The 23903-nt window shown below is 46.5% G+C and overlaps 1 protein-coding gene across 1 annotated transcript; it reads right to left on the bottom strand.

Annotated features, from left to right (window-relative positions):
* Positions 1 to 1194: 1194 nt before the first annotated feature.
* On the bottom strand, positions 1195 to 12188 carry LOC128343790 (vomeronasal type-2 receptor 26-like). Its single transcript, XM_053293227.1, has 5 exons — positions 12172 to 12188; positions 11022 to 11319; positions 8659 to 8910; positions 5658 to 5791; positions 1195 to 2095 (listed from the first exon to the last, which is right to left on the bottom strand). Exons 1-5 carry the CDS (start codon positions 12186 to 12188, stop codon positions 1195 to 1197), a joined length of 1602 nt encoding a protein of 533 aa, XP_053149202.1.
* Between the last annotated feature and the right edge of the window lie 11715 nt (positions 12189 to 23903).

The raw sequence follows: 23903 nt of genomic DNA, 5'->3' as shown, positions 1-23903 counted from the left end.
TTGATTTTTTTATATAGTTTAACTGTTAAAATTTCTTGGTTTGTTTTATTGTTGTAAACCACTTAGAGACTTCAGTAATGGATGGTATACAAATATGCTAAATGAAATGAAATGAAATGTATTCAGTGGCTATATTAATCTGTTACACCACAAAGAATCTACCATCTGGTTGCAGCTTAAAGATTAAGTGATAAATTCAAGTAGCAGCTTTCATATGATGGCGCTTATTTTATCAAATGCATGAAGTTTATTTAGCAGATGCACAAACACAAAACAAATCCTCACTGGATTCCCCATTACAAGTATATTCCCTTAACTGGCCCACGAACTGGAACTGGACTGGGCCGATTTGGTTCAAATCCACTCCAGATCTAAGCTGAACCACCCAAACTGGTTCCTTGCACACCCCTAATGGAATTAAAACTATTACCAATTTGCATATTGGAAATCCTTCCCCCACTTAGTTGAAAGACTCACTGCCACTGCTCTGGGTCACTACCTATAAAAACTACCAAATAACTAAAAAGCTTCACTGAAGAGATGTGTTTTTAGTTGCTCCCTGAAAGCCGACAGGGATGGAGCAGCTGTAATCTCAGCAGGAAGTGCATCCCACAGCCCTGGGGCAACTACAGAGAAGGCTCACCTTTGAGTCGCCACCAGATGAGCCAGCGGCACTCTCAGATGAACCTCCCCTGAAGATCTTAATAGGCGGCGTTCATAATGAAGAAGGTTCATAATGAAGAATACCTTAGGCCCAAGTCATTAAAGGCTTTATAGGTAATAACCAGCACTTCAAATTTTCCCAGAAACCTATTATTATTATTATTATTATTACTACGACTACTACTCGTAGTAGTAGTAGTATAAGCCTGACTCCAAAGGCTGTAGGTGATAGCCTGTGTTGCTGTTGTTAGCCTGGGTAGTCAGTGTAGTTCTTTTAAAACCAGAGTGATATGGTCTCTTCAGGATGTCCTAGAGACCAATCTGGCAGCAGCATTCTGCAGGAAATGGTTTCCAGACTACGTACAAAGGCAGCACCACATCACTTAATCTTTAAGCTGCAACCAGAGTGTGAATTCTTTATGCTGTAACAGACTAATATATCCACATTAGTTTGGGACCAGTCCCTCAATAATGCCACCATCTTCCCTGAATTTGATAGTGGATTGGATTAGTAGGGACTATTCCAAACACTTAAGTTCCCTGATATTTTCTCCTGATCAGATGATCCCTGCTGTTGAGACTGGGCCTCAGGACAATGATATAACATTTGGGGAGGAAGATGCAGCCCAGGAGACCAGCGCCAGATACCAAGATGGAGAAGACCTCCACAGCCACCATGGACTTCCCTTTGGTACTCAAATAAGTGGGCACAAAGGAGACCCAAACGCTGCAGAAGACCAGCATGCTGAAGGTAATAAACTTGGCTTCATTAAAGCTGTCGGGCAATTTCCTAGCTAAGAAAGCCACCGTGAAGCTGATGAAGGCCAGAAATCCCATGTAACCCAGCACAGTGTAAAACATGGTAGCCGAGCCTTCATTACATTCCTCTACAATCTCTCTGGCCAAGGAATGGAAGTCCAGGTTTGGAAATGGGGGAGAGGTTGCCAACCAGAAAGTACAGATAACCGCTTGGATGAAGGGGCAGATCAGGACAATGGAGTTTGCTGGTTGTCTCTTCAGTATTTGTCTTGCCATGTTTCCAGGTCTGGTAGCTAAGAAGGCCACAACCACCGTGACTGTTTTTGCCAACACTGAAGAAACAGCAACAGAGAAGATGATGCCAAAAGCCATTTGTCGGAGAAGGCAAGTGAGCTTCCTTGGTCGGCCAATGAACAGGAAGGCACAGAGAAAGCAAAGCAGGAGAGAAATGAGAAGGATGTAGGTGAGGCCTCGGTTGTTGGCTTTCACAATTGGTGTGTCCTGGTTTTTAATGAAGGTTGCCAGCACCAGAGATGTGATCAGAGTGAGGCAGAGAGCAAGAGAAGCCAAAGTGTGACCCAGAACATCTTCATACGCAAGGTAGTGTATATGTTTGGAGATACATTGGTCTTTGTTCTTGTTTGGGTATTGATCTTCTGGGCATGGATCACAGTGAATTGCATCTGCAAGAGAATACCCAAATTGAAGTATCTCAAACATGAGCCATATTATCATTCTTTTGTTTCCAGATCCACCCACACCTACAGATACAGAATGACCTGTTTTCCAGGTCAAGGTGTAGATGGCCACACTGACATCACTTTTACTCTCTGACTCTCCTTCACCAGCTGGAATTATATTCCCCAGAGGACAGAATATTCCAGTTTTCAACTGATTGTAAAAGTGGGCTACATATTCCCATTGACAGCCTCTGCAACTGATCTTTGAGATGGAAAGATCAAGAAACAGAATATAACTTTGTTGAACACAGTAATGGCCAGTAACTGGGAGAGGTGGAGTAGTAAACAAACCAGTGAAATAACCAGCCTGTGCACAAAGGGTTAATGTGGCAGCAAGTGAGAGAAAGCAGAGCAAAACAGATGGGTTAGGGAGAGGAAAGCAGAAATGAGCCGCCCCTGCAGTTCATTTACTCCCCCACCCCCGCATCTCACCCATACCAGTCACTCCTCAATGAACAATGATGACAGCCAGGAGGAGGAAGTTGCTTTTGCCCCTATTCATCACGCTAGGGCAGGATAAGCCAGCACCCAGTGCTGACAATGAGCCTCCCTTCCTGCTCAGATATGCTTGGGGAATCCATTGCAGGAATGGAATCACCATCAGGAGCCCAGAGCAGGGTTTTGCTTCAGGGATATCCACTACCTGCTCTCCACCCTGGAGCAACAAGAAAGCCAGCATGATGTAGTGGTAGATTAAACTGAGGAGACCCAGGGTCAAATTCCCATGCAGTAAATCAGCTCACTGGATGACTTTGGGCTAGTCACAACCTAACCTACCTCACAGGTTGTTGTGAGGATAAACAACCATGGACACCATTCCGGGCTCCATGGAGGAAGAGCAGGATATAAAGATGATGATGATAACAACAGCACCAAAGTACAAAAAGTACTGGCTTTCGGGGTGGAGACTGCCTCGGTCGGCCAGATGGATGATCTCCAATTGGGAACTGATAGAGGAAATGTGACTCTGTTGGTCCTTTTGGACCTCTCGGCGGCTTTTGATTCTATCGAACATAGTATCATTCTGGAGTGTCTGAGGGGGGTGGCAGTGGGGCTTTGCAGTGTTTCCGCTCCTACCTCTCGGGCAGGTTCCAGATGGTGTCCCTTGGAGACTGTTGTTCTTCAAAATCTGAACTTTCCTATGGTGTCCCTCAGGGTTCTGTATTGTCTCTGATGTTGTTTAACATCTACATGAAACCACTGGGAGAGATCATCAGGAGATTTAGTGCAGGGTGCTATCAGTATTCTGATGACACCCAAATCTACTTCTCCATGTCAACATCATCAGGAGGGGGCATAACCTCCCTAAATGCTTGTCTGGAGGAGGTAATGGGCTGGATGAGGGATAACAAACTGAGACTGAATCCAGATAAGACGGAGGTACTCGTGCAGGGTTGAAACTTGGGAGATGAGTTTGATCTGCCTATTCTGAATGGGGTCACACTTCCCTTGAAGGAAGAGGTACGCAGTCTAGGGATGCTTCTGGATCCAAGCCTCTCCCTGGTCTCCCAGGTTGAGGCGGTGGCCAGAAGTGCCTTCTATCAGCTTCTTTTGATACACCAGCTGCATCTGTTTATTGAGATAAATGACCTCAGAACAGTGGTACACATGCTGGTAATCTCCAGACTGGATTACTGTAACTTGCTCTATGTGGGGCTGCCCTTATGTGTAGTCTGGAAACTACAGCTGGTTCAGAATGTGGCAGCCAGGTTGGTCTCCGAGTCATCTCAGAGAGACCATATTACTCCTGTATTGAAAGATCTACACTGGCTGCTGATAAGTTTCTGGGCAAAATAGAAGGTGCTGTTTATAACCCATAAAGCCCTAAATGGCTTTGGCCCTGGGTATTTAAGAGGATGTCTTCTTTGTCATGAACCCCACCACCCATAGAGATCATCAGGAGAGGTCTGTCTGCAGTTGCCAACAGCTCATTTGGTGGCGACTCAGGGACGGGCCTTCTCTGCTGCTCCTCCAGAGCCTTGGAACATGCTCCATGCTGAAATAAGAGCCTCCCCATCTCTGATAACTTTTAAAAAGCATTTAAAGATGCACCTATTCACCCAGGCTTTTAATTAAATATTGTTTTAACAGTTTTATCATCGTTTCAAAATGTTGTTTTAAAATTTTTAATTGTTGTAATATTTTAACTTTTACCATGTTGTTTATTTTGTTTTAATTACTGTTTTAAGTTTTTTTTTGTCATATATTTTAACTAATGTTATAGCTTTCGGTTGCTTGTTGTAAACCGCCCAGAGACGTGAGTTTTGGGCGGTATAGAAGTGTGTTCAATGATGATGATGATGATGATGATGATAAGTTGAGTCAACAAAAAACAATTGGAGAAAATAACTAAATACAAGGACCTTCAGATTCAAATTGAGCAGCTCTGGAAAAAGAAAACAATAGTGGTGCCAATAGTTGTTGGTGCCCTTGGTACTGTACCAAAAGAACTTGAACACCAGCTTGACACCTTGGGCATTGATAAAATTACAACACATCAGCTAGAGAAGGCCACACTACTCAGGACAGCACAAATATTACGATGCTATCTTTAATTTTTTTTAGATATCCTAGACTCTTGGAAAAACTATGGTGCGGCCACACCTGGAGTACTGTGTACCATTCTGGTCACCACATCTAAAAAAAGGACATTGTAGAACTGGAGAAGGTACAGAAGAGGGCAACCAAGATGATCAGGGGCCTAGAGCACCTTTCTTATGAGACAAGACTACAACACCTGGGGCTTTTTAGTTTAGAAAAAAGACGACTGCAGAAAGACATGATAGAGGTCTATACAATCATGCATGGTGTGGAGAAAGTGGAGAGAGAGAAATTCTTCTCCCTCTCCCATAACACTAGAACCAGGGGTTATCACATGAAATTGATTGCCAGGAAATCTAAGACCAACAAATGGAAGTAATTTTTCACACAACACATAATCAACTTGTGGAATTCTCTGCCACAAGATGTGGTGACAGCCAGCAACCTGGACAGCTTTAAGAGGGCTTTGGATATAACTTCATGGAGGAGAGATCTGTCAGTGGCTACTAGACAGAGGGCTAAAGGCCACCTCCAGCCTCAAGGGCAGGATGCCTCTGAGTACCAGTTGCAGGGGAGTAACAGCAGGAGAGAGGGCATCCCCTCAACTCCTGCCTGTGGCTTCCATTGGCATCTGGTAGGCCACTATGTGAAACAGGATGCTGGACTAGATAGGCCTTGGGCCTGATCCAGCAGGGCTGTTCTTATGTTCTTATGAAAGGGCCCAATAATTAAAGTACCGAATCCAGTCAAAAATCTGGTAGACTGTATGTAAATGGCCTCCTCCTCCTCCTCCTCCTCATCCTGATGTCTGGATAAAACAAACCAGTCAATAACATCTGTCTGACTGTGTAAACAAGAAATAATAATAAAGGCAAAGTATAGGGGGGATCTAATTCTTGCTATCCACTGATGACTCCCCTCCATATCTGCACAGTATTATGGAGATCGAGGTTTCAACTACCTGTCTGGTTGGAAAAGGTCCCTTCTGGACATGGGACACATTCGTAGCAGCAAACCTGCTTCCCCTCTGGCACCTTCCTGCTGTGTCCTGGAGGACAGCTCAACACACACCTCCCAAAGGGCACCCTCTAAAGGAGAAGAGAGAAAGAGCAGAAATTGTACGTATCACTTGAATAGATGATCATTTGTGGCTTATTAGAAAGCTACCTTTGGCTGACTCAGACCACCAGTGCACCTAGTTCAACATTGTCTCTTCTGTCTGGCAAAAACTCCCCAGTATCTTTGATCACTTGTCTACCTGAGATCCTTTTGGTGGAGCTTGAACCCAAAGCTTTCTGCATGCAAAGCAGGTGCTCTGCCAATAAGCTCTGCTTTCTTCCCTAATAGAAAGAGCATCTTTGTTTAGATCAGACATCTGGTCTGATTGACAAGGCGTCTACAGGAAAGAGGACTTTCCAGGTCCTGTCCCTTGAGATCATTTTAGTTGAAGGTTATGGGGGACTAAGCCGGGAACTTTCTCTGTGCAAGAAGCTCCAACCCTGAATTCTGCCCCATAGGAACATAGGAAGCTGCCATATACTGAGTCAGACCTTAGGTCCATCTTGCTCAGTATTGTCTACCCAGACAGGCAGCGGCTTCTCCAAGGTTGCAGGCAGGAATCTCTCTCAGCCCTATCTTGGAGATCTTGCCAGGGAGGGAACTTGGAACCTTCTGATGCTCTTCCCAGAGCGGCTCCATCCCCTGAGGGGAGTATCTTCCAGTGTTCACACATCTAGTCTCCCATTCATATGCAACCAGGGTGGACCCTGCTTAGCTTAAGGGGACAAGTCATGCTTGCTACCACAAGACCAGCTCTCTTCCTGAGACCAGTTCTCTTTCCATGAACAGCACGTGGAGTAACACAACTGAGTTTTCTTCCACACAAAGGAAAGGATCATCAGCTGAAAAGGGAGATCTCTCTTCAGGACAATTGCACATTACAGAAAACCACTTAAACAGGAAATGAGAAAATAATATACAGCCCTCTGAACAATTTTGGAATACCAAGACCTTTAGACTGAGACAGGAATGGAAACATGCTCTAATCACCCCGTGATCTCGAGAATATTTTCAGCCTGTGCCCACCTGAGTAGCCCACACAATTGAATCTGGTTGAATCACAAAATCATGGCCAGGGGGAGCTCTCTGATCCATCTTTCCAACTTTCACAGGAGAGAAAGACTGATTGGGGAATAAGATCCAGTTCAAAATGTCATAGGAAGTAGATCTCTCGCCATTTGCAGGAAAAGAGACTTCCTCTCCAGCACTGTTGTTAAACCGGACGTTCCTCAAGGCAGTATGAATCTGAAAAGGAGGACAAACTTGGGAAATGGGGTGATGGGGCATTGAGTATGATGGTGAACGACGCCTCCTAACACACTTTGAGAGGTGAAGGAGATGACGATGTCTTCTACTGTCCTTTGATCACCTAAATAAAGATGTTTCCTCTGTGGAATGAATAGTGGGAAGATATCTGCTCAGTGGCTGCTTTTTGTGGTTGGTGTCTCCTTGCCCTAAAGAAACATATATTGGGCAGGTTCACACATAATGAGGAACTTATGTACAAAGTTGGTAATCAACCTATCGTGATTGTCTGAACCCACACCAAAGCAGGAACTTCAGCTTCAGATGGGACATAAACTGACTTCTGTAACCAAGATTTGAAGTTGGCTTCACAAAGTAGGTACAGCTCCACCACAGTTGTGTGTTATGTGAACCTGCACTCTTCACGACATTGGCTTTGTTCCAGGTGAGTCCTGCCCCCTCTGCCACCTGGACCAGTGACTGCAAGGCTACACGAGGCAGGCCAGGATAGCATCCAGGTTCTCACTGGGATGCTTGCTCCATTGACCCCACACCCGGGGGCTCTGACGCTACGTGGCTCCTTCCAACAAACTGAGATATGTGATCATCCGGATGAACCTCGGTTTCCATGTTATTTGTTAACCTTACTCTCTTCGTACTAGGGAAATGTCCCTATCTGGGTAATCTCTGGATCTTACTGTACACAATGTGAAGAACACAGGAGCAATATAAACGTGGGTTGCATTTGACAGTAAGTCTGGCAAGAACTGAAAGCATAGTGTTCCCTCTCTGCATACTCCAGAATCAAGTTTTAATAAAGCACTGTGTTCCCTCTCTGCATACTCCAGAATCAAGTGTATTAAAACTTGATCCTGGAGTATGCAGAGAGGGAACACAGTGCTTTCAGCTCTTGCCAGACTTACTGTCAAATCAGTCCACAGACCTCAGTAAACAGAACAATGCTATGTTACACATACTATTTATATACTGCAAGGCCCACCCTTTTAAGAGGATGAGGCAGACCATTCCTTTCCACAAGTGCCACAAATCTGAGGAAGAATATTATTACCTGCCATGGTTCAATGTTCAGAAGCCTCCTGAGAGCCCTTATCTTTGTGTGTTTTGAATGTGTTACGTACAGGGTGTGCAATGCGTGTGCCACAGAATAGGCAGCATTGTAGACATTGTAGCTGTGGATGGTCATGCTCATTTCGAAGACAGATGTCGGCAGGTTCTCCAGCTTCTCCTCACCTGAACAATATTTCTTGCCCCAGGAATTGTATCTAGGTCTTTTCAGAAACTCACACTTGAATGCCACTTGCCACCAGTCACGGAGAAAGATGTCCCCCTGGGGTTGGTGTGGATCTAAAGTCAAGAGAAAGTTTTGGAATCCTGGCACATCTCCTGTGTGGACTCTGAGAGATAGAGCACCATGGAAGTCCTGGACATACCACCAATTATTGAATGATCCCAGTGCAAGAAATTCCCACTGAGATGTCAAGATCCAAACCTTCTGAGATGCAGGGTTGACCTTTTCTTCAAAGAAACTGAAATGATCTGCTAATTGCTGCATAAGATAGGAGTTCCCAGAGAGAATGACCACATCAGCATCCCCCAACCAATCAGGGAAAAGAGGATAAACTGGAATCACCAGAAATTCTTTCTTGATCCTTGCAGTGAAGGCCACACAGATGTCATTCTGGGCCAGCATTGGTCCCAATATCTGGATGATGTTTTCATCACTCTCATCATCTGAAGCAACGAGCCCAATCCAGTTCCAGTGGAAATAAAGGAGTAGCTGGACTAAGGCCACACATTGCTGGGCTTCATTGGGATCAATCTGGTAAAAGGAAGGGATGAGGGTTCCCCCTTTCTCAGCAGTGTTGATAGAGCCATAACCGAGCTGAAGGAAGGAAGAGTTTAACATTAAAAGTGGGTTTCTAAGTGAAGGCTGAAGCTATGTGATGTCTCTTTACTTCTGCACAGTGGCTGACATCCAGAGCAGCAATCTGGGGATGTAGTGGAGTTATGCCCTGCACAAAGAGGCTCCTCTCAACTCAGCCAGAGTCTTTCAGAGCAGCAGAGCATACCCATGTGTATGAGTGGGGAAAGCAATTTCCACTGCTCTGCCCTGTCTCCGTAAGTGCTCTTTGCCTTCCAGGTATATGTCCCTGAAGGCTGTGCTGGGGAATATAATCTTTTAAAATCTTTTTAAAAACAGGCATTTATTTTAAATAAATGTAAGTATTACTTCAGGGACAGCAACAAATAATAGGCATTTTCAAAACTTAGGATGCATGTAAGGTCAATCAAGGTACATTTTAAAATTTCAAATGCAGAGGTTTGCTAAGTCATTACAGAAGGCTGTTGGTGGGGGGAGGGGGCATTCCATAGCTGAGCTGCTGCAGTTGAAAAGACCCAGGTTCCTGTGGTCTTGAGGTGGCCCTTGGGATGGCTCTTAATAGTTCAGACTGAAGGATCTGCAGTGGGAGGGGGAAGATTCTGTGTGCAGGATGGGAATGTATTTCATTACAGAGCGAACATGCCTAACTAAATCCTGCTTCTGACATAGGAACATAGGAAGCTGCCATATAATGAGTCAGATCATTGGTCTATCTAGCTCAGTACTGTCTACCCAGACTGGCAGCGGCTTCCCCAAGGTTGCAGGCAGGAATCTCTCCCAGCCCTATCTTGGAGATGCTGCCAGGGAGGGAACTTGGAACCCAGATACTCTTCCCAGAGCGGCTGTTCCATCCCCTGAGGGGAATATCTTCCAGTCCTCACACTTCTAGTCTCCCTTTCATATGCAACCAGGGCAGACCCAGCTTAGCTAAGGGGACAAGTCATGCTTGCTATCACAAGACCAGCTCTCCTCTCCTAAGAGACATGTCTGAAATAATTCTGTTACTGGCATTGCTGGATTTTCCCAGGGAGGAAAGGACAGACTGGATCAAAGGATGAGAGAGGAGCTCCCTTAAACCTTGGAATGAGAGGTTATCAAGTGACAGGGTGGCCAAAGCAAGATCCAGTTAATCCTCGATTCAAATTAATCCAAACAAGCCACACACACAACCATGAGGAGCACCAGGACCTGCGTGGATCCAGGCGCACCCGGCCAGCCTAGCGCCACTCAGAAGTCTGGCTCTGAGCTGAGGTTAAGGGAGCAAGCACTTCCTTAACTCAGCTGCTGGGCTTGTGTGTCTCCTTGGACTGCACGGAGCCCAAAGAGACACAGAGACGGGCGCCTAGTCCGTCCTTCTGATGGGGGACTCCCCCAAGGCTCTGTGCCCGTCAAACCCTGCCTTCCCGCCCTTCTTGCCCACCTGTGGGTCCACCTGCAGACCCATTCACACATGGATTTTGTGAATAGCCCCCATGTTTAAAATTAACTGTGTGGAGAACTTGCAAAGCTTCTGATCATGCTTGAAGTGATGATACCTGGAATTTGCATTTATTAGGCTGGGCAATGAGAGTCCTGGCTGGAAACTGCAGGGTGTGATATTCCACATGGGGCTGGGTTTGAGGAAGTGGGATGTGTTGGTTAAAACCTGATGGCAATTCCTGGCAATTTCCAAGGATAGCAAGTGACAGAGAAGCCAAAAATAGGAGGTCAAATGAACACCTGACTCCCACAAAGTATGGTGGAGTATCCAAACCGGCCACACATATACAGACCAGTAATTTAAAATTATCTATTTGGAGAATCTGCTGGAGATTCCCTCTCCATTCCTTACAACACACTAGGATGATACACTGAATGCACTTTCAGAGAATGGCCTTTGCATCTCTGTGTGACTAAGCACTGCCTCTCCCCAGGTCCATAGCCAGCTAGTGGCATGGTGTGTACCTGCCACACCAAAAAATTCTCTTTCCTTCCCAGCCTCACTGACTGTTTTAACTGCACATTTTATAACCTGCCTCCCCTGACTTCTGCAAAAAAACCCTGCCCCCCAAACCAACCCGCTGGTTACAAGCCTGCCTCTCCCCACTACTGCCCCTGTCTGTTCCCCTTACCTGAGGTATCTTGACGATGCCCAAGATGGTGGCCATTTGCCTGGAGGTGTCAGAATGGAGACTCCCAATGACGGACAACAGATTGTCCTCTGTGTTGCATTTAAAGTTAGGCACCAATTGCCCACGTGTGGAGAGCAGAGCCAGGCTGGCCTGGAAGGTCTTTCGTACAATGTCCTTGTCATCGTAGATCCTGAAGCCCAGCGTGAAGTTGGGGAGGAGTGCTGGATCCTTGTTGAGCCCTTTGATGGCAAACACCAAGGCCAGGATGTGCTGGTAGTTCTTGGCTATAGGATTGGGTCTGCCAGGAGAGTTATGTTAGGGACAGAGGTGCTCTTAGCCACGGACCTTGGGAATTAGGTCCGTGGCCTCCTGTGTCCAGGGGGGCCTCCAAGTGTTCTAGGGGGCCTCCCCAGAGCCCTGTTGCTGGTTCGGGGAGGTTGAGAGCAGATCCCAACACAAAAGCAGAATAGCAGGTTATGAGGTCCTTCCAGTTCAAATAGCAGGTAATGAAATCCTTCCAGTTCAACTTTCCAGATCCAAAATCTCCAGCAATACTTCACAAACTATAATAGATGAACCCACCCCATCCTATAGATACTGTTACCCACTTGTATTCCCCGCCAAAAGCTTAACCAAGTATAGATAACATTATCACAGTACTGACTCTCTCAGTGTTCAACCAAATCTTCTCAATGGTGAGGGGCCTGGAAACATAGTCCTAGGAGGGACAATGGAAGAAGTGGAGTATATTTATACTGGAGAAGAGAAGACTAAGGGGAGATCTGAGAACCATCCGCAAATATTTGAAGGACTATTATGTAGAAGAAGAAGTGGACTGATTCTCTATCACTCCGGAGGACTAGAAGCAATGGATTGAAACTACAAGGAAGCTTGGATTGAAAATGGATTGAAAATGGATTGAAACTACAAGGATTCAGGCTAGACATTAAGTAGACTGTAGGAGGTGTTAGAGAGTGAAACAATCTGCTTATCAACAATGGTGGGCTCTCCTTTGCCAGATATTTACAGAGATTTGTCAGGGATGAGGTAGCAGATTTCTGCATTAATATAGAGTTGTATTCAGTCATCCATGCTCTACATTTTCACTTGTGCTCAAAAAAGCATGGAAATAGCTAGTTAAGGTACCCACCTTATGTTCCTCCCCATATAAGCTGTAAAGGCTATGGTATGTGATGCTGGCTTTTGAAATGAGGCTTCATGCACTCACACTGTGGGGATATTCTGACGATCAACAAAAACCGGGCTAGCCTCCACTAGCCCGACTTTTGCCGATTGTCAGAACCACCGGGCTCGGCTGCGAGCCCGGTGGTTCTTGAGCGGGTAACCCGCTCAAGAACCCCTGCCCCCAAACCAGGTTTGTGGAGCGAGCGCTCCGCAAACCTGGTTTTTAGAATCGTGAGTAGCTGCAGTGCGGCTTCATGCCGTGCCTACTCACGAGTAGACCCCCGGAGGGGAGGCGAAGAGCCACCTCCCAGCTCCGGGGGTCTCCCCAGTATGCCCTGCGCACCCGCGCAGGGCATACTGGGGCTTCTGGGGGCCGTGCAGCCCCCAAGCTCTCCAGCCCCCGCCGGGTCTGTCTCGGAGCCGGGAATCGTGTGGGCGGCCGATCCGGCCACCCAGGGCTCCCTCCCCGCTCTTCCCGCTCACCGCCCCAAACCGGGTCTCACAGATCGTGAGACCCGGTCCATTCAGGAGATCCTCACGATCCACCAAAAGTGGGCTAAAGGAGCCTAGCCCGCTTTTGGAGGATCATGTGCTGCCACGGGAGCTGCTCGGCTCCCGTCAGCAAACCCTCCTAATCCCCCCTCCCCTTAGACAAGGTTAGCGGAGCAAGCGCTCCGCTAACCCCATCTATTTGGTCGTGTATTGCCATGGCACGGCTCTGCACCGCGGCAACACACGAAGAGCCCCCCTCCGGGAGGCGGAAGGACCTCCCAGCCCTGGGGGTCTCTCCAGGATGCCCTGTGCACTTGCACGAGGCATCCTGGAACTTCTGGGGGCCACGTGGTCCCCAATTCCCGCAGCCCCCGCCGACTCCGTGACGGAGCCAGTAGTCATGTAGGCGGCTGATCAGGCCCCCCAGGGCTGCAGGAATAATCATGCGGGGAGAGTGGGCTAAGCCCGCTCTTCCCGCAAACCCCATTCAGGAGAGTCTCACTGATTGTGAGACTTGCCTCATTGCCTTGGTCTTTCAGCTGGCCATTGGGCTGGGGAGTGATGCATCCAGACATACTTTCATCAGGTCCAGCTTCCACAATCACTTCCTAGAGATGCCATGGATGAATTTCTGCCTGATGCATCTCTACAAGACACAGTGCTTCCCTAAAATGTCACTTATACAGTTGTAGTCCTCAATCACCTGTATTGGATTCAATAGGCAATTTCAGTCCCGTAAAGTTTTCCAGGCTGACATAAATTGCTCACACCTCAGCCAAAGCTGGTAATCGCAGCTGGAAGAACCGAAGACAGCTGGATAAAGTATTTGGATCCTTCAAGCATTTAAAAGGAACTTTATTCAAACCTGAACAGTGATGTAATACTATCATGTCTGCAAATTAAAAAGATTGCATAGCCATTAACATAGCCATTTATTTTGCAAATGGATCTGTGGAACTCAATGACACTTGATACAGTAGCAAAATATATTTGGATTATATCTGCTCTCATATTCAAGAGCAAAGCAAATTCAGGTAGCATCTCTGACTACAAACTGAAGCATAGGAGCAAATATTGGGCAACTAGGGGAACCCTAAAAAATAATGTTTTGCTCTTTTAGGGGAGCATGTTCTAAGACAATCAGGCAATGCTCCCCATCTTTTGTTCTGAACTGGCATGCAGTGAAATGCCCTTAAATACACAAAATCAGGGAGAGTACCATCCTAGCAATCTTGTCTCCCTCCTCCATTCAGACTGAGGGCCAAACAATCCCTGGTACTGCTAGCAGCCTGAAGGTAGGAGAAGGAAAGGCTTCCTGGAGGGATTATATGTGAAGTTGCTATATATCTTGTTTCTTCCAGGACATTTACTATGGTGCATAGCATTTGGGAGTAGAACTGTACCTTCTAGAGATACAAACAGAAATCCATCAGGTGTGTGTGCAAGAAGCGATGGTGGCTGGTCTTGTGGTAGCAAGGAGAGGAGAGCTGGTCTTGTGGTAGCAAGCATGACTTGTCCCCTTAGCTAAGCAGGGTCTGCCCTGGTTGCATATGAATGGGAGACTAGAAGTGTGAGCACTCTAAGATATTCCCCTCAGGGGATGGAGCCGCTCTGGGAAGAGCAGAAGGTTTCAAGTTCCCTCCCTGGCTTCTCCAAGATAGGGCTGAGAGAGATTCCTGCCTGTAACCTTGGAGAAGTCGCTGCCAGTCTGTGAAGACAATACTGAACTAGATGGACCTATGGTCTGACTCAGTATATGGCAGCTTCCTATGTTCCTATGATTGGGGACCTTTTGAATTTCTAGCTCAAGAGTACTATACAGGGGACATTTTGGGGAAGCACTTTGCCTAGAAGACTGTGAACTAGAAGATCTCCAATACCTCATCCAATATTTACCTTCTATGGTTCTATTATTCTCACCCAGAATCACCCCTCGTGTGCAAGCTTACCGGATAATATCACTGGGAAGTGCTTTGTAGTGATGTCCAAGAAGTATATCATTGCCGAGGGGTAAATGTCCACCAATGCTGAGGTCCCCTGGTCTGAAATAGTCTTCTTGGAGTTGGAAAGGTCTTGTCAGGAGGCACTTGGTCCTCACTCCCAGGTGGGTGGTGACTCCTTGAGGCAGGAAGGAAAGCAGCACCAACAGTGAAATCATGGGCGACACAAAGAGCTCTCACCTTCTGTGCAAGGATGCTGGGAACACAAAAAGTGTCAATCACATAAGTTCCAGCCAGGGATTTTGCACACAAGGACAGACATTGTGTTTGTTCTTTAGCTCAGCCCCAGCTGGAAGAATTCAGGCTGTATTTAGCATACAAGCATGTTTTGTGCAGGATGTCTTTGTTGTTGACATGGTAGATGGAGACCCACAGGGGTTCAGCCAGAAGGACTGTGATTTTGATCATTCCTGGGGAGAGAAATAATCCCATAGGGTTTGGCTCTGTCAGCACCTCAACGGGGAGAAAAACATGTTTGTGTCACTCTTTGGTTCTCCATGGGGCTGAAGGATGGGACTTGGAACCTGGTGAAGTTGAGCAGTAGCCAAATCCAAGATGGCACCCAGGCTTGTGCCAAAGTGAGTTAGGACAAATGGATGACTGGGGAGTTGGGTTTGGCTGAGTGTCACTAGGTGATATTATAGTTTTGGAGGCTTTGATATCAGTCCCACACCAGTCTGGATTTCTGTCCTGTGAATCTGGGGGTTCCAGCGAGTGTCACTCAAACAACCCAATTTTCCACTAGTTTATAAAGGAGATATAAAATTTTCTCCCTCTTTCACAGCATTAGGACTGGGGTCATCCCATGAAACCAATGGCCAGGAAATTTAGGACCAACAAAAGGAAGTACTTTTTCACAGCACTTAATTGATTTATGGAATTGTCTGCCATGGGATGTGGTGATGGCCACTAGCTTGGATGGCTGAAGCAGGATGCTGGACTAGAAAGGGCTTGACTGTGATCCAGCAAGGCTATTCTTATGTTATGTTCTTATGTAGTGCTTTCACCCCTTTCAAATGCAGCCCTTGTTTATACTGCTCCAAAACATCCCACTTGCCATGAAGTGAGTTCCAGAGACAGCCAAGATAATTTCCCTTGTAGGAGTTGACAGCAATGAATATTTATATACTGCTTTTCAACAAGTTTTCTCAAAGTGGTTTACATAGTGAAATAAAAATAAATAAAGATGGATCCCTGTCCTCAAAGGGGTCACGATGTAAAAAAGAAACACAAGATGCACACCAGCAACAGCCACTGGAGGGATGCTGTGCTGGGGATGGACAGGGCCAGTTGCTCTCCCTCTGCTAAATAAAGAGAGTCACCACTTTAAAAAAGTGCCTCTTTGCTCAGTTAGTGGGGGAAGAGGGTAAGGAAGGCTTGTAGCTTCTGTAAAGGGTGGTATAGCAAAGAGACACCAGCCACAAAAAGAAGCCACTGAGAAGGTATCTTCCCACCATTCATTTCATTGAGGAAGCATCTTTTGCGATTTAATGAAACAAAGGGCAGTGGAAGATAGGGATGTGCACAAATTGGTTCAGAAAGTCCAGTAGTTCAGCCGGTTCAAAGGTGGTGGTGGCGGGACAGCTTTAAGGACCAGGAAGGGTTCTCTTACCCACCCCCATGTTTCCCCTGCTGGCGCTGTGCTTTAAAACAGACCTCTGAACCGGTTCAAACCTTTTACCTCTGGACTGCCAAACCTTTTACGGACCTCCGAACTGGTTCTAAAGTCTGCCGGTTTGGACGGTTTGAAGGTTGGGGGGGGGATAACTTTAAGGACTGGAAAGGGTGCTCTCCCCCCTCGCTGGCGCTGTGCTTTAAAATGGTCCCATGGGGTGGCAACCTAGAGACCAGACTTCTTGGCAGAGCATCTGCTTTGCATGCAGAAGGCCTTGGGTTCAATCTCTATTAATAGGAGCTCAGGTAGACCAACTGGCAAAGTCTATGGGAAGCTTTTGCCAGATGGAGGAGACAATATTGAATTTGGGGTACTGATAGCCTAAGGAAGGTTTCTGACATGTCCCACATTGCAAGGACACTTTCTCTCTTCTCCTCTAGAGGGTGTCCTTTGCTAGGTGTGTGGGTCACTGCCCTCCAGGACACAACAGAAAAGTCCCAGAAGAGAAGCAGGTTTGCTGCTATGAATGTGCCCCATGTCCAGAAGGGACGTTTTTTAACCAGACAGGTAGCTGAAACCTTGATCTCCATAATACTGTGCAGACATAGAAGGTAGTTGGCAGTGGGTAGCAAGAAGAAGACCACCCCCCACCATACTGTGAATTTATTGATCTTTGACATTATTTATCATCATCATTTGTATCCCACTTTTCCTTCAAGGAGCCCAGCGTGGTATGTTTGGCTATGTATATCCTCACAACAACCCTGTGAGGTAGGTTAGACTGAGAGATCAGTGACTGGCCCAGAGTCACCCGGTGAGTTTCATGGCTGAACGGGGATGTCAACATCGGTCACCCCAGTCCTAGTCCAACACTCTAACCGCTATATCATGCTGGTTTGCTTTTTGCTCCAGGAGAGGCAGCAAGTTGTGAAGTCCATAAGGGAACCCCCTGCACTGGCCTCCTGATGGTGCTGTTTCCATCCCCATGAGCTTATCTGAAGGGGAAGGGAGCCTCATTTTTGGCCAAAGGTGGCTCCAGAGGGGGACATGGGTGGGCAAGCATCCCTCCCAGACAAGTGGCTCACCTCACCACCATCCCTATTTTCTGTTTCAGAAATCGAATATGTGAGACCCGGCTTGCCCACCCATAAATGCAATTTGCCCCTTCTGTGCCCCCCTGGTGCTGCCATTATGGTCAGTGCTGACCAGTGCTGGCTGGTGGCTCCTCCTGCCTTCCCATGATGAATGGGGGCAACAGCAGACCAGGTGCGGAGCCTGACCCCCAGTGGCCCATGTGTGGCCGTGGCGGCGGCCCCACCCACCATGTCTGACATCAGAGGCGGGGGTTAGTCACGCCCCTGCATCTGACGTCGGATGTGGGGGGCGTGGTCTGGCTCCTGAGTGGAGCCATGTGGCCCCTTCGGGAGCTAGTCTGGGGCTGCGCTGTGTTCCCTGCCTTTAAGGTAGGGAAGAGTCGCTCCTGGCTGTGCCACGAATGCAGTGGAGGACAGGTCTATCAATGGCTACTAGTCTGAAGGCTATAAGCCACCTCCAGCCTCAGAGGCAAGATGCCTCTGAATACCAGTTGCAGGGGAGCAACAGTAAGAGAGAGGGTGTGTCCTCACCTCTTGCCTGTGGGCTCCTCAGAGGCCACTGTGTGAAACAGCATGCTGGACTGGGCAGTTCCTGAGTCTGATCCAGCAGGGCTGTTCTTACGCTATCGGTTAGATTTTGTTGCTGCTTTGGGGTTTGTGCTCCCTTCATATTGCCTGCCTGTTGGTATAAGGCAGCTTTGTATGCTGAAGAGGCATTCCCTCCTATGTGTGAGGGAATGGGGAAAGTCCCTGTATGATACCTGTTGCAAGATATTCACTCCTTTCATTAGAAAAGACCATCAGCTCAAAGCAGCTCGGATCTCCACAATGTGTCCTCTGCAGGAAGTGGAGGGTGGGGAGAGTCAGGCAACATTTCTCCCTCTCCCTCTGCTCCTGATTGGCTGGCTGAGGCTCAGTCCATCTGTCCCTTAGCTTGACTGATAGGCTCAGCAGCCAGGGAAATGGCTGGATTCCTTTCATGTCAATCTAGTACTACCATTCCAATTGTGATGGGCTTCCTCAATGAACATCTGGGCTGGCCACTTCCTGCCACTTCCATCTTAGCATAATGGGAGTACAACTGGGGTTGCCAGCATTTGAAATAAAATATTATGGTACTGGGATGGGTGGAACCTTCTGAGCCTTCCTTTCTCTCACCAGAGCCAAGCCAGCAGCAGTGTTTCCAGTGGGAGTGCTCATGAGTAACTTCAGTCTGTATGTAAGCCAGCAGCTGCAGTAGCCTGTGTGTGTCATAACACTATGTGGGGCTGTTCACACGCTTGTGGGTAGCTCCAGGATTGGGCCCGATCCTGATGCTGCCCCACTGGATAACCCGAGTATTTTCCCTGGGTTTTTACTAAGGTAGAAGGGTGTATGGCTGGTGTCTTCTTGCTACACCACCCTATACAGAAATGACAAGCCTTCATTACTCTCTTCCCCTGCTAACTGTGGAAAGAGACATCTTTTAAAGTGGTGATTCTCTTATATTTAGCATGGGGTGGGGGAGCAACTCGCTCTATCCAGCCCTGGCACAGCATCCCTCTAGTGGCTGTTGCTGGTGTCTGTCTTATGCTTCTTTTTAGATTAAACCCACCATCTATCGATCTATCTAATTCTCCTAAGCATACCCGTTGCTCATCCCATGTGTGGCAGCTCTCATGAGAGTACGCGAGTGAGCTGCTGATTAGTGACAGGGATGGGTGGCCCGGCCCCCTGCCGAGAAGTGGCCGTCGCCAGGCCGGCCGCAGAGGAGAAGCGGCGGCCAGCTGTGGAGGGGAAGTGCCCACCACCAGGCCAGCTGGCTGTGGTGTAGAAGTGGCTGCCAAGAGGCCGGCAGGTGGCCATAATGTAGAAGCGGTGGCCGCCAGGCTGGCAGTGGAAGAGAAGTGGCGGCCGTCAGGCCAGCCTGCTGTGGAGGAGAAGCGGCCACCGCCAGGCTGGCCGGCCGCAGTACAGAGGTGGCTACCACCAGCTGTGGTGTGGAAACAGTGGCCTCCAGGCCAGCAGGTGGCCATGGTGTAGAAGCAGTAGCTGCCAGGCTGGCAGGCGGCTGAGGAGGAGAAGCAGCAGCCGGTTGAGGAGGGGAAGTGGCTGTCGCCAGGCTGGCTGGCTGTGGTGCAGAAGCGGCAGCCGCCAGACCGGCAGGCAGCTGGTGCAGACAGCCAGCATGCGGGCAAAGAAAGCACTGGCCAGCCTGGCGAGGAAAACCGCCCGCCCCCCCTGCCGACGGGCAGGGAGGGAAAGGAAAGCATCGCCAGGCCGGCTGAACGGAGGGAAAGGAAAGCAGAATGGGGACTGGGGCTGAAGGGAGGGGGGAATTGAAGATGGGGAGGAGAGACGGAGAACTAGGGGCACAGTTGCTCAGCGCCGGATCAGCTAGTTTAGATTAAACCCACAATTTTGAAGCCTCTGGGTTCCAGAAAATGTGGAGATATTCTCCTGACAACCAGAACTTGCCTCTCCAGAATATTTCACAATGGAGGGAAATAAGAATATTTACAGACCCCAAGGGTCTGTATTGGATTTGGTACTTTTTCTTTGTTGATTAATGAGTCAGAGTTGGGGGTAAGAAGCAAGATGGCCATGTTTATGGCTGACCCTGAACTACAGAGGGTGGTGGGCAATAAAATGGGTGAATGGGCAACAAAATGACAAATGTAGTTCAACGTAAGTGTTAAGTATAAAGCCATCATAGACTGGGGAAGATGTCACCATCCATTTCTGGACAGACATATGCTTATGAATTTCCCTTCCTAACTAGTTCCCCATTTCCCATGATTCTTGAAACACTCCCCCACAAAACCTGAGGTAGTATAGTAGAAACCCACACTGAGGACTATCCTTGTTCCTAGTTCCAGCCTAGCTCCTGTTGTCCAACTCTCTGCTTTCCCTGAGCCCATTCACACAATTGGTAGGTGGTAGTAGGGGTGTGCAATTCGGATTTTCTGTGTTTTGATTTGTATCTGAATCAAAACAGCCCCGATTCGATTTGGATCCAAATCTAACCCATCGAAATCACCCCAGATTCGATTCAGATCCGAATTGCGGCTGATTTGATTAGAATCGATTCGGGTTTCGGACCTGTCCTATTAATTTATTATTATTATTATTATTATTTAACACAGTCAGACAGATGTTATTGACTGGTTTGTTTTATCCAGGCATCGAGTCCAAGGACTTGGGATGGCTGAATTTTATTGTCAATGTTGTTGCTGTTGTTATAGATATCGTCGCAGAATATAGGCTGTTCCCAGTAAAGTTGCTTTTTGTAATTGGCTGATGGTGATTTCTGTGGCTCCTATGGTATTGAGGTACTCTTCAAGGTCTTTTGGAACTGCACCCAGGGCGCCAATTACCACTGGGATTATTTTGGTCTTTTTCTGTATTGTGTGGCACATGTTTGTCTGTTTGTAGTTGGAAGTCCCATAATATTTTTGCATCTTCATTTTCTACCACTTTTTCAATTTTATGGTCCCACCAATTTTTGGCTACAGGTAGCTTGTATTTTTTGCAGATGTTCCAGTGTATCATCCCTGCTGCCTTGTCATGCCTTTGTTTGTAGTCAGTCTGTGCGATCTTTTTACAACAGCTGATTGGGTGGTCCACTGTTTCATCTGCTTCTTTACAAAGGCGGCACTTGCAGTTTGTGGTTGATTTTTTGACTTTTGCTCTTATTGCATTTGTTCTTAGTGCCTGTTCTTGTGCAGCCAGTATTAAACCCTCTGTTTCTTTCTTCAGGTTGCCATTCTTAAGCCATTGCCAGGTATTGGTGATGTCTGATTTTCCATTTATATTGTGCAAATATTGACCATGCAGGGGCTTATTGCTCCATTTTTCTGCTCGGTTCTTGACTTGTTCTTTCTTTTCATTGGTGTTGAATAGTTTCGCGTTATTGACCATTTGAAGTGCATCTTCTTCACTGTCCTTGATATATTCTTCAAGTCCTCTTTTCTCCTCTTCTGCTGTTTGATGGACTTACAGCATTCCACTTCCTCTTCCATCCTCTTCCACCTGAGCTGCGAGGGAAGTATAGCCTATCTACATCACTGCGGGGGTGCAGAGCATGATTGATGGTCATTATTTTCCTGGTCTTACGATCTGGCGTCTCTTGCTCTGCCTGGGTCCAGTCTATTATTCCTGCAGTGTATCTGATAACAGGTATAGCGCAGGTGTTTATGGCTTGTATGGTGTTCCCGCCATTGAGTTTGGACTTGAGGATTTTTCTAACTCTCCTGATGTATTCACTTCCCATTTTTCTTTTAACTTCAGTGTGTGCGATGTTATCAGCCTGGAGAATGCCCACGTATTTATAATGTTCTTTCTCTTCCAGGTTCTTGATGTTGCTTCCATTGGGCAGTTCTATTCCATCTGTTTTTGTTATTTTTCCTCTGTTCATTATTAATGCAGCACACTTGTCTAGTCCAAACTCCATTGCTATATCGCTACTGAATATACAGACAGTGTTTAGCAGTGATTCGATTTCTGACTGGGACTTTCCATACAACTTCAGATCGTCCATGTACAGCAGATGGTTGATTTGACTTGATGTTTTAGATGTTTGGTATTCGAGGCCTGTTTTGTTTAGTATTTGTGAAAGTGGGGTCATGGCAATTACAAACAACAGAGGGGATAGTGAGTCCACTTGGAAAATGCCTCTTCTAATGCTAACCTGCCCAAGCGTCTCACCATTGACTGTTAACTGTGTACTCCACATGCTCATTGCTTTTTAAATAAATATCTGAATGTTTTTGCTGACACCAGTTGTTTCTAAACATTTTAGTATCCATGTGTGAGGCAATGAATCAAAGGCTTTCTTGGCTCTCAAGGAAGAGCCCCTGGTGGCGCAGTGGTAAAAAAAACTGCTGCCCTGTAACCAGAAGGTTACAAGTTTGATCCTGACCAGGGGCTCAAGGTTGACTCAGCCTTCCATCCTTCCGAGGTCGGTAAAATGAGTACCCAGAATTTGGGGGCAATATGCTAAATCATTGTAAACCGCTTAGAGAGCTCTGGCTATAAAGCGGTATATAAATGTAAGTGCTATTGCTATTGCTATTGCTAGTCAATCCATGCAACACTTAGATTGGTTTTTCTTCTCTTGCAATTTTCTAAAATCATTTTGTCAATCAGCAGCTGGTCTTTTGTGCCTCTGGTGTTTGGACAATTTCCTTTCTGTTCAACTGGAAGCTGTTTGTTAGTTAATAAGAGTTGCATCACTTCATCTGCTATTATTCCAGTTAGTAATTTGAACATGGTTGGCAAGCAGGTTATTGGTCTATAATTACTTGGAACTGCACCTTTTGCTGGGTCTTTCAGATGAGTTTTCCCAGTTGTTAGCCATTGTTCAATATCACCTCCTTGCAAAATGTGATTGAACTGTTTTGACAGTTGTTTATGAAGGCTTGTTAGGTGTTTAAGCCAAAAGCCATGCAGTTCATCGTCACCTGGCGCAGTTCAATTTTTAATTTTCTTTGCTCTTTCACTTATTAATTCTGGTGTTATTATTAGATCTTGCATTTGTTGGTTACATTTTTTGACCTCTTTCATCCAGCCTGCTTTTTTATTATAATCTATTGGATTGTCCCATAATTTCCCCCAGAATTGCACTGTTTCTTCTTTATTTGGTGTTTCTATGTTTCTTGCAGTTTCTCCTTCTATGCTTTGGTAGAAACGTCTCTGATTCGACTGGAATTGGAGATTCTGCCTGTGTTGTGTGATTCTGGCTTCGTATCTGCTAATCTTCTTTGACACTGCTGTTATTTGCTGCTTTATTATTTCCAGGACGTCTCTAATTTTCCTTGAATTTAGGTGGTATTTTTGGATCAAATACTGTTTGGTGTTTTCATTCTTCAGCTTCTTGTCTTTCATCTCTTTCAATTTACTCGCATCTGATATGAGCCTGGAGATTTTATTTTCTAATCTAATCTTCCATTTAGGTGATGTACTACTTTCTTTTTTTACAGGTCCACTGATCTTATATCTGAGCTCTTGTGTTGTTATTCTTGCTGCACTAAACATTAGTTGGTTTGTTTCTTGCAAATTATTGGTTATTTCTGCAAGTGCAGCATTGACATCTTTTAATGCCTGAGCAAGCTGTTTTTTGGCAACTGTTTTTAGAGCTGGAAGTCGAACCTTGGTGGTTGTTTGGTTCATGTGCTCCGTTATTTTTTGCTTTAGTTCTTGTTGCTTTTCTGTTAAACGGCATTTGGGTTTTTGAGGTGAAGGCAAAGGGGAGGTTGCCTGGTTTTGATTTTGAAACAGTTCAGCAACAGTGGTATCCTCTATTTCCAACACCTCCTCCACCTGCGCCTGAGCAACTGCTTCAGTTGGTGGTAATTCTTCTTCCATATCTTGAGCTTGTGTTGCTTTTTGCAGTTCTTCCAGCTCAACTCCTGTGAATACTTTATTTCTTATAATTAATCTTCTCTGGTCTGCTAGCCTTTGTCCTGTTATTTCTGTATCTGGATGCTTCTCTTTCCAAATTTGGTACATTCTTTTT

Source organism: Hemicordylus capensis, chromosome 2 (assembly GCF_027244095.1).
Source record: "Hemicordylus capensis ecotype Gifberg chromosome 2, rHemCap1.1.pri, whole genome shotgun sequence".
In the NCBI taxonomy this organism is placed as follows: Eukaryota; Metazoa; Chordata; class Lepidosauria; order Squamata; family Cordylidae; genus Hemicordylus; species Hemicordylus capensis.
Note: the sequence above shows the minus strand (reverse complement) of the source record. Positions and strands in the feature narration are given on the sequence as shown.

Coding starts and splice junctions, on each gene's coding strand:
- LOC128343790 (XM_053293227.1), bottom strand. Junction 8,911..11,021: donor GCATCGTCAAGATACCTCAG/GTAAGGGGAACA, acceptor TCCTTCCTTCAG/CTCGGTTATGGCTCTATCAA. Junction 2,096..5,657: donor TCCAACCAGACAGGTAGTTG/AAACCTCGATCT, acceptor AGATGCAATTCA/CTGTGATCCATGCCCAGAAG.